Raw genomic sequence first — 11,850 nt, 5'->3', positions numbered from 1 at the left:
AATATATAATTGTTATAGAATAATGCAAAACAAATTACGATAGATTATAAAATAATCCATTTTATTTTCATTGCTGTCAGTGAAACGATTATCATAAAAATATCCCAAACATTACTTATAATGATCGCGCGACCTTCGACTCTACGTCCACCTGAACGTAACTTTCGCAGAACCCAGATGTTACTGCTATTAATTCTAATCAAAAGTTTCAAGGAAACCGCGTGGAATGTAGTAACACATTAGAGGGCCAGACAAATTAGTGTATTGACTCCGACTTCTAATGTCGGTAACCAAAGTAAAGTCAATTTGGCGTATTGACTACGTTAATTTTGTATGGTTCTCCACACCTCGTCATTTTCATTTTCTTTGCTTCTCCCACCGTCCTCCTCTCCTATTAAAACTGGAATTCATGTTCCCCTGTATTAACTCATTTTCTTTCACTATTGCAAGTATAGTGAAAATGGAAGGACGGCCCCTTCAGCTACACTCCTGCCGCTTTCATTCGGTTGTCCTCACAATATTTATGTCATTTGTCTCTCCTTCATTCTCAGCTTGTCCAGAAATCTTCAAATGTGGGAATCAAACCTTCGGATATCCCTTCGGAGCAAAGAAGAACGGCTACGGTGACCCTGCTTTTCAGCTTGAGTGCGATCGTAAAGTGAATATGCCTCTAATTAACATCAGCGGCTACCAATACTACATAGTGAAAGAAATTGGTCGCCACCGAAAGCAGCATCCCATTAGAATAGTTGATAGAAATATGTGGGGAGACGCTTGCAATCCGTCGACCAGTAACCACACAATGGAATTGTGGTCTAACCCTCAGTTTCGCATTTCTGACGACTACATCAATATAAGTCTGTGGGAACAGTGCAGAGAAGATATCAGAGAATACCTCTCGGCCAATGCCACTGATCAAGTGTATGCTTTAGAATGTAATAGTAATTGGTACTATTCAACCTTGAGTTTGGACAGGTACTGTAAATCATCAGTGCAGCTACCTGTTCAAAAATTACCCACAAGTAATAGACCGATATTTGCAAGTATATATGATGGGTTCAAAATACAATGGAATCTCAGCGCGGGCTGTGAGCAATGCGAGTCAAAGAAAGAGCTTTGCTTTTACGATATTAGTAATTCGACTCGATTGGGTTGCAAATCACCTGGTAAGAGTCCTAACTCATTTTTTACTTGTTTGACACATGAAGATAAAGCATTAAATTTTTATGTCTAGAGAAATGAATTGTTAGCTATATTTCCTAATTGTGCTCGGAATAATAACTATCTGTGCCATTGTTTATAAATGACACCATGCAGATGGCTCTAACACTGCTATTGTTCTAGGTATGGATTCCTTCCTCTTCAATGTACACAATTCGTACGTCTAAAAATGTGGCCGAAATGGTCCAGTTTGTTCATCTAGTACAAAGTTTCAATCATTTTTGTAGGGCTTCTCTAAAATGCTATCAATTACTTAAAATATCTAAATAGATTCTTCTAATACAGGTAGCTCCCTTGGAGGAGCCGCACTGATGGCGGCAATAGCAGTGCTTTGTATTTGGTATGTTAAGAAAAGAAAGCGGCGTCATTCCCGCGAGGTCGGTGGTATGTACAGTAATTATCAGAAAAATGGCATGGAAGTAAATTGCCATATGATAGAGAATTTGGCCATATTTTGCTATCAAGAATTGCAACAAGCGACAAAGTTCTTCGATGAGGAGAACTTACTTGGAGGTGGAGGGTTTGGCGTGGTGTACCTTGGTGAACTTCACGACGGACGTTCTGTAGCAGTGAAGAAGCTTTACCAGGATAGCTCCAGATCAGTTGAGAAATTTATGAACGAGGTACAATTGTTGTCATCCCTTTTTCATCCAAACCTTGTTCGTCTCTACGGCTGTACGAGTCCGCAGAGTCCAATGCTACTGCTTGTTTACGAGTTCGTGCCAAATGGGACCTTGTCTGATCACCTCCATGGTAGCAGAAGAACTCTAACAGGATTGCCTTGGGCGACTCGTTTGAACATTGCCGTAGAATCCGCTCAAGCCTTGGCGTATCTCCACAGCATGAATCCGCCCATATTTCACAGAGATGTTAAATCCACTAACATTCTTCTGGACGAACATTTCAGAGCAAAAGTTGCAGATTTCGGGCTTTCCAGATTGGTGCCTCTGAATGTGTCACATGTCACGACTGCTCCTCAAGGCACGCCCGGTTATGTAGACCCAGAATACTATCAATGCTTTCAGCTCACTGAGAAATCCGATGTTTACAGCTTAGGAGTTGTTCTTGTGGAGATCATCTCTGCCAAAGTGGCAGTTGATACTATGAGAAGTAGAGATGAAATAATCCTCGCTAACATGGCAACCGACAAGATTAAAAGAGGAGTTTTGAATGAATTGGTCGATCCAGATTTGAAAATTGAAAGAAATAAGGAGGTGAAGGTCAGCGTTGTTGCAGTTGCGGAGTTGGCGTTTGAGTGCCTTGCCATTAAAAGGGATTTTAGACCAACCATGAAACAAGTTGCTGCCCGTCTCGCAGAAATCAAGGAGGTGCTGCAGGAAAGCACAGAATCTTCAAAATCAACCCCAACATCTTCGTTATTTTCACCACAGGAAAACTGGCCCAGCATAGGTTCAGATTAAGTGCATCTCTGATATCTTTTTGTAATTTTGTAATGTTAGTATTATTCTTTAAATTAGTATGGTTACGTATCGATGTTGTAATTCTTTCTCATAAATAAACTACTTAAATTAATTATTTTATTTTATATTGTCATTGATGTATATTCAAAAATTATTTAGTAGTTGTAAATAACTACTTTTTCAAATCTAAATTTCTATAATAAAAATTTGTAGATTTCATTTATATTATTTTAAAATATAATTTTAGGATGTATGTTTAAATAAATGAATAAGTAATGATGTAATGATTTTTTAAAGAAATTTCTGATGAGCTTAAGGAACTTTCTAATGAATGGTTAATAAGGCACAACACTTTATGAAGGTTTTGTAAATGGGGCTATAGGAGAGTGGGTTTTCTTATGGAGGAAACTTTGTAGTTAAGCACATTTAAGTTGGAGCAATACTAGGATGGGTGACCTCCTGGTAAGTCTTGGTTCTTCACCACTATGAGCATCACCCAAATGCAGTGAGTGCAAAGTGTTATATTTATTTTCATGAGAGCTGGGGTTGTGTACACTTTGAACTACTAGTCATGGAACATGGGCTGATAAGTTTGACTCATAAACTACACAATTGAATCTTGGTAGTAATATCACAATTTGACTTGTTGTATGTTTCATATATATTATTTTAAAATATAATTTTACGATGTATGTAAATAAATGAATAAGTAATGATGTAATAACGTTTGAAAGAAATAATGCAACAATTTGACTTGATGTAGAAAAATCTCTTACTTATCAATCGATGAGCTTAAGGAGCTTTCTAATGAATGGTTAATAAGGCACAACACTTTATGAAGGTTTTATAAATGGGGCTATAGGAGAGTGGGTTTAACATTGAGGAAACTTTGTAGTTAAGCACATTCAAGTTGGACCAATATTAGTATGGGTGACCTCCTAGTAAGTCTTGGTTCTTCACCACTGTGAGCATCACCCACATGTAGTGAGTGCAAAGTGTTACATTTATTTTCATGAGAGATGGGGTTGTGTACACTTCAAACTACTAGTCATGGAACATGGGCCAATGAGTTTGACTCAGAAACTACACAGTTGAATCTTGGTAGTAATATTAGAATTTGACTTGTTGTGGAAAGTGTCTCCTACTTACCCTTGTTTAGTTTTGAAAGGTGTTTAATGTAAGTAGGTGAATGTTAAAAAATTTTAATTTCAACCTTGCAATTACATAAAGTTACTATATATAATAAGTGATAATTATATTAAGTTTAGATTTGAGCACAAATTGGTCCAAATATTTTCATAAACTATTGATTGGTTAAAAATAATTGTTGATAGGTTTTGTAGGATCATGTTTGTAAATGAAATATTAAAGTTCTATCATCCTATAAACTAAGTGCTAAAGTTGTGCTCATTTCAAGACCATTTTATGCATTCTTTAATGAGTTTCTTATAGTAAGACCTCATATTACACTTAATTGTATATTGAATTCAAAAATAGATCCTCCTCCTTCAATCTTTTTTAAACTTGAGGTTGGTTCTAACTTCTATTCATGACTCTCATTTCTTTTTGGATTTTAGGATTGATCAGGACCTCATGGATAGTTATGGTTTTAACCACCACTTGTAATGACTTTCTATGATATCTTGGGAAATTTTGAGATGATTTTCTTAGATTATATTTTTTATTAAGGATAAAATAAGGTTTTTACAAAAGACTTGAAACCCCAAAAGTTTTACGCAAAGAATTAGATATAAAAGTCCCGAAATGAAATAGTGTCCTGACAAATAGACACACTGACAACCACAACTAGCAACTTGGAAAAAACCAACACAAAAACCTACATGAGCTAAAACACTAGCAGGCTAGCCAGAGAAAAAACAAAAAAAAGATTCAAAACATAGGTTGAAAAGCTAAAGTAATACTTCAAATTTCTTTCAACTCCTACTAAATGTTTTTTATCTTCTCTCTAACCCCTTTGATACATTTTTTGTTGATTTGGATCCTTTTCTTCTACTTCTTCTTGGTGTTAGACGAGGTACATTTTCCATGACCAACATCCTCCTCTTCCTTCTTAGCTTCCTCCAAATCGAGCACCAACTTCACCTCCTATTCCTAATCCAATTTACCCAACACCCTATTCATGCACTCTATGGTGGCTTGAAGAAGGCCTTGGAATTTGGACAATGCATCTTTGGTCACATTTCCCATTTTATAAATTTTTCCCTTTATTTCTTCGATCGTCTTTAGGTTACCCTTCTTCTCTATCTTCTTCTCCTTCTACCCTTTCATGTCCTCTTTACTTTGCATCTCCTCAATTTTCTCTTCCAGAGCTCTACATTTTAAATTGAACATATTAAGGAAATGGAGAATACATTTATCCAATCTAAGTGAGTAAGAGAGACCACTTTTGTAGTTTGAAAAACACCATGAGGAGGGTTTATAGCCAGATCATTGATATTTTCCTCCCTAAGCTTGACATTGATCTCATCCACATCAACCACTACCACCATTGGAATCGTAACCTTTCTCTTTTCTTTCTCCTCCTAGAAAGCCTTTTCCATTTTTTCATTCATTTTCTTACTACAAGTCATGCCCTCAATCTAGTTACTTTCACCATCTAGTGGACAAATAAATTTTAATCACACTCAATTGACTCATCATAGTCAAAAAGCCTAATGGTTTCTTTGAGCTCATCTTCTTCCATATTCTCCTAAGTAACCTATATATATTTTTGTTTGATTACCGTGAGAGAGCACATCTCATTATGAAACCAACATTGAGATGGAGGGGAAGCTGGGACATTGCAACCCCTAAGCAATCTTTTTAAAGATTCACAATTTTCAACTTCATCCAAATTTTCAATGTCCATCTCCTAGGTAACTGCAAGAAATTGGGTCTCACTTTTGGGGAAAAAGTGGTAGTGTTTTTTCTATTTTTGAAATTTCTTGTCAATTGATGTCAAAATTTGACGCATTTAGAGATTGAATATTAAAAAAACTTCAGAAATAAAGATTGTAGTGCTCGAGATCTACTTTTTGAATATGTAATTTATTTGTGTACCCTATGATTTTTTTTTTTGAATGGATCTTTAAAAAACACTTTTTCAAAATGCACGTTTCAAGACCATACCACACTCGTGTACAGACACCATAATTTAGCACAAATAAATGAATTTTCATAAATCCTTTTAAAGGAAGTTACCTAACACACCAAAGATTGATGAGAATATTTTTCCTTAATATTTAATTGAATAATTTTATTATTTATTATTTTAATTGGCTATAAAGGTAAATTTCAAAACCTCTCGTGTATGGACACCATAATTTGATCAAAATTTCATTTTTTTGAAAAAATCTTTATTTTAACTTCAAAGAATTTTATGTAGATTGATGACATATAAATTATTTTTTTAAAACCATAAAATTAAAAAGTTGTTAAATTTTTAATGAACCTTGTTATTTTACATTTAGGTACCACCTTTAATTAAAAACTAATGCAAAAATAGTAAATAAAATTGTAACACTATAAAATTTATATTTATGAAATTAGGAAAACATAAGAACTCTAATGGGTTTTTTTTTCATAAAACGATTTGATCGCAAAGACCCTCTAAAAATTATTTCAAGGCCTAATTTTGTCAATTCAATGCCTTTGCCAAATCTTGAGAAGTTAGGGCATAGGCTTGGTCTCACCAAGCCTGTCCCGAACCAAAGTCTAGGGTGGGAGAAAAAAATCCTGCCTCATGTTGTAAGAAATAGGCACCTATTTTGAAAAAGTATTTCCAACATTTAAAATGCATTTTAAATCCCAAAAAAATTAAAATTTTGAAATTTTTTTTAAATGGGTACCCATTTTTATTTTTTAAAAAGGGTGTGCATTTTTTAAAGAATCATTTTTTTATTTTTTAAAAATGGGCACCCATTTTTAAAATAATTTATTTTTTTATTTTTTCAAAAATAGGCACCCATTTTTTGAATATAAAAAATGTGCACTCGAATTTTTAAAAAAAGAGTGCCCATTATGTGAAATTTGGATTAGGAACCTAAGCCTAATACAAGTGCTCGCTTTTTAAAAACGGGTGCCAATTTCTAGAAGAGCATGATCTCAATCTACAGACTTCCACAAAATTGAGATTCATCTTTATGCACTTACACTCCTCTTTCTCCTAACCCTCCATCACATCTTTGTCTTCTTCATATTGAATTTCTTCTCTATATTATGAGAAAAGCTCTACATAATTGACCTTAGCCTTCTTCCTTTTTTAAGAACAAGGGGATTCCATACCAAATTCCTATAAAATCATTTTTACCTTTGCCCAAATTTTCTCCCAAACTAGCCATTAAACCACAATGTTCCAAAGTCAATGTTGAAATAGGGTTGAGAACTTTTTTTGCACATAACTAATAATCATCCTCATTAGATCCTTATGCAAGATTACATTTTTTGGATTTGGACATTAAATAATTGATACTATGAGACAATGAACAAAGTAGATGGAAGGGGAAACAATCCTTTTTTGTATCTAAAGTGATCAAGAAGCACAAAGCGATAGGTATGAGCCTTATCATATCTCTCATCAACCTAAGCATACTTCATTAGCATGGTAAGAACATGCCTCCAAAGAAATTAAGTGGAAAACACAATATAAATATCACCCTCCCTTTTAACTAGTCTACCATCTGATTCTTTGGGAAATTTCCTAATTGCCAATTCAAAATACTTTAGCTCATACAAGAAAAAAAGCTTACCTTTATCACTGAGACTCATAATTTCCACCACTATCACTACATCAAGCTACAACTTCGTCCCACCCATGTTAACATATTTGTAACTTCTAGTTTCTCCATGTAGAGAATGAGGCCCCCTTCATCCATTTTTTCCCCAAATTCCTTCTGCTTCCTCAATTTTCAAGAGGAAAAAAAAAACTAAAAATCCCCATACTACGTGTGAAGGTTTTATTACTACACTATTATATCTCAAAAACTTCCTAAACTAATTGCATTTTGCTTCCCAAAGTACTTTCATTTTGAAAAAAAAGAAGTAAAAAAATCAAAACTAATATAAAATAATTAATATTTATTTGCTTCTTGACTTTCAAAAAGAAAGTCCTCTTTGAGGGACATTATAGAGTAAGTGCATTAAGTGATCATTCCAAGATCCCTGAATTCGATCAACTAAAAGATGACTACATTCAAGAAGAATGTAATTTTATATCTACAAGAATCGAGATGGAATCCACTAAAGAAGACATTTAGATTCCCATCACTAATTTGAAAAGGAAAAAGGGGAAGGACTCAAATATTAAACAATCATTCATGAAATAGAAAGACTATGCTAAATTACAATGTTATAGATACGACAACTATGGTTGCACTACAATAAGATGTCCTAATAGACTCAAACATCAAGCTTCCTTCCCTAAAGTCAATAATTTGAACTTGAATTCAGAGAAATTTTTATTCTAAAAGAACATAAAATATCTCAAAATTTGTAAAATATTGGATGAAGAGGGGGTTTATATTTTATACTATCGTATGTATCATGATCTAAAATATGTATACGTTTCTTCTTACAAGAATTTTTGACACTTGTGAAACCTAGTCAACATGGTGAGGGTAACAGTGCACAACCTTCATGTAAATAATCTATAAACCTTTGACCATTCATTAAACCTTTGCATGCATTATTGACTCAACTTATGTTTGGGATGCTTCTAGTACCCCATTTGATCTTTATCAATTGCAAATGTCTTTTCTAATAATGTATTCTTTAGTTCATGATGAAGTGCAGATACCTCCTTCAATCACCACTCTAATATTGTCAACTACATTATCAGCAACAAGGAGCTTGCAAACATCTTCATCTACACCAAATAGAGCTAGTAAATCCTTATTTTGCTATTTTTTTAATGTGCTAATCATGCATTGATTTTTTTTCTTGGGTTCATTTCATACTCATGGACCTATTTTGTGCACTAATAGCTATAGCTACAGCTGATATAAGAACAATGACCAGTACTAGTGATAATTTACCATTGTTTCCTACATCAACCCATGTTACTAGTACTAGTTTGTTGGGGGGGTCATTATTGTTGAAAGAGAAAAATATGATTCCATTAAAAGTACCCAAGCTTCCAAGTGCTTTAAAATTGTTATTATTTATAGTCTAATTATAGTTCTTGTCTTTTCTAGAGATACATGACACAAGATGTTGCCAGTGTTTATGACTTTGACCCAAGGTTATGAATGACTTTTGATTATTGCCTTCTACAGTAAGTGTTGATATTAGTTGCTCTAATACTGTAGAATCATTTCCACTATGTTAGGAATTGCCTAATGAAAGGAATATATATTTTTCTCCACAACTTACAAGTGTTCTTCAATCAACACTTCGATAATCAATGCAACTTCATACATGATCCCTTACAACTCAAAAGTACACCTTTTATAAATAGAAGAAGTAGGGTAAATCCCATGAACTAGTTTGAACCACATTTGATTTATGAACATAAATAATCTTAATAAGATGACCCTATGTTTACTTGTTTTCGTATCATGATTAATATGCACCTTTATTTCATAATTATTCTCATACTTGTCATTCCAAGACATGATGAATCCCTTTTTAACTGCCACATTTGCAAGTCAGTCAACAATTGTTTTCACTTCTCTAAATAAATGGGATATAAACACTTTATCAAACTTAAATATTAAACTTTTATCTTCCTTGATAACACTTTTATCTTCCTTGATTACATTTTTAATGAACCATAAAGTAACCATGGAATTAGATAGATGGTTTAATATGTTCTATGAATCCCCTTCTATCCACATTCTCTTAGCCTTGATATCACTAGCCATTTTTAACCTGTGAAGAATACCCATAGCTTCAACTAGGTGGTTGGTTTGAATACCAAGAGGGATCATTGTCACTTTTAACATATTTCCTTGATCATCCCTAACAATAGAACCATAACTAATTGGGCCTAGGTTTCCTTTAGAGGCTTTGTCAAAGATCATTTTAATCAAGTCCATTGGAGGATGATCCATCATGCATTTTCTCTTTTACTTTTGACCACTACATCTAGATCCTTCTTTCTACTTTCAAATGTCCACCAAAATCGAAGTCCACTTTTTCCTTGTACATAGTATTGAAATTTCCAATATTCTCTGCTTGATATGAAGAGAAATTAAAGAGTAGGGTTGATCTATATCCCTATAGAAATTGTTGTTCCTTTCCTTCCAAAGATTCCGAATAACATGTGTGAAAACCATTATCAAAAGAATTTTTTTCAATATTTTCTTTAAGATATTTCCAAATTTGCTAGAGATCCTTGATGTTCTTAGGCATTTTCCATCTTAGATTCCAAATTTTAAATTTTATCCATCCATATATTCCAAGTAAATTAACAAGAAATAAGAATATGATTAGATAGACACTTTGATGGAAAGTCATGTGAGTTATATCTCTAATGTTACTAAAACCAAAATGTGGGTGACCAAAATGATGTTTGAAATGGAATCTGAATTGAATGCATGGGAAGATGACAAAGTCAATTTGGATGAATTCATCATCCAAACTACAAAGGTTCATACCTATGGCACTACTAAATGCTTAGAAGAAATGTCCGATATAGTTGTAGATGTTGACTTCCTATTTGTTGCAAATTCTAACTTGCAATTGAGAAACATGACCATTAAACAAGGTCTAGGTGAAACATCAAGAACTCCTAAGAGAAATGGAGTTTCTTAAACAAGTTTTGGATAGTAACATCAAGTACATTAATATCATAATTATGGAAAATGAAGACAAGCATGACAAAGGAACACAAGAGGTATTAGCATCCTTTTAGGACAAGATGAAAATAATGAAGGAGGTCTAGGAAGTGATAGTCAAGGAATTTACCACCATTGCCCATGCAGATTCCATGATTATTGAATTCAGAGACCACTTAGATGTGCACAAGAAAAAGATGGATCTGTTGGATACAATTGATTAATTGTGTGTTATCTTTGATGTTACAAAAATGTTATATTATTATCAGTCAATATATGTTGAGCTCACTCAGGCAGTAAAGATAGTTTTGTATGTCTACCAAGCACTCCTATGATTGCCTAGTTCAGAAGGCAATGTCTACCAATTTCACTTGGGCGTCAAAGGAAAGTATGCAGAAAGTGAGTGTTAACCAAGCCCACTTAGTTAATGAAGGAAAGTTGGATGGAACTAGTCCTAACTGAGCTCACTCAGTTACCAAAGGATTTTCATCAAGTTTTCAGTGTTAATCGAGCTTTTGCTAGTTAACAAATGAAATCATTTTTGAGTTAGTTTCTACTTAGTTGGCTCAGCTAACAAAGGATTTTCTTATTTTGGCATAATAAGCTTAATTGATTTATCTATTGATTCTAGCCAACTAAGGTGACGAATATTAATTATTCTAAGTTGTATTTGAGCCACTTGACAAAGTGGAAGGTATAAGTATAAGGTCAAGTTTGTGATTTCAATGTATGGTGTGGATGTAATGCAAAAAGATGTTATTGAAGGGATCAATGCAAGAAGTTGGGTCTCACTTTTGGCCAAAAAGTGGAATTGTTTTTCCTTTTTTTGAAATTTTTTTTCAATTAATGTCAGAATTTGGGGCATTTAGAAATTGAATATAAAAAAAATTCAAAAATAAAAATGTTAGTGTTCGAAATCTAGTTTTTGAATATGTAATTTATTTGTGTACCAATATGATAGATTTTTTTTTGGTATGGATCTTTAAAGACCACTTTTTTAAAATGCATGTTTCAATTTTAGGCCACGCTTGTGTACGGACACCATAATTTGACACAAATAAATGAATTTTTGCAAATCCTTTTAAAGGGAGTTACGTAACACACCTAAGATTGATGACAATATTTTTCCTTAATTTTTTATTGAATATTTTATTAATTATTAATTGGCTATAAAGGTAAATTTTAAAACCACTCGTGTACGGACACCATAATTTGATCAAAATCTCACTTTCTTCAAATAAAAAAATTTAACCTCAAAAGAATTGTATGTAGATTGATGACATGTAAATTAATTTAAGAAAAATTATAAAATAAAAAATTTATTAAAGTTTTAGTGAATGTCACTTTTTAACGTTTAAGAGATAGTTTTGATTAATAAATAATGGAAAAATAGCAAATAAACTAATAACACTATAAAATTTACATTTTTGGAA

General features: G+C 33.2%; 1 protein-coding gene across 1 annotated transcript; it reads left to right on the top strand.

Moving 5' to 3' along the window:
* Positions 1-461: 461 nt before the first annotated feature.
* On the top strand, positions 462-2,762 carry LOC149571598 (LEAF RUST 10 DISEASE-RESISTANCE LOCUS RECEPTOR-LIKE PROTEIN KINASE-like 1.2). Its single transcript, XM_089809485.1, has 3 exons — positions 462-1,166; positions 1,318-1,344; positions 1,507-2,762. Exons 1-3 carry the CDS (start codon positions 524-526, stop codon positions 2,640-2,642), a joined length of 1,806 nt encoding a protein of 601 aa, XP_089665611.1. The 5' UTR covers positions 462-523; the 3' UTR covers positions 2,643-2,762.
* The last annotated feature ends 9,088 nt before the right edge of the window (positions 2,763-11,850 follow it).

The sequence above is a fragment of the Cupressus sempervirens genome, chromosome 2, assembly GCF_028749045.1.
Source record: "Cupressus sempervirens isolate cs-2001-9-10 chromosome 2, ASM2874904v1, whole genome shotgun sequence".
Classification (NCBI taxonomy): Eukaryota; Viridiplantae; Streptophyta; class Pinopsida; order Cupressales; family Cupressaceae; genus Cupressus; species Cupressus sempervirens.
Note: the sequence above shows the minus strand (reverse complement) of the source record. Positions and strands in the feature narration are given on the sequence as shown.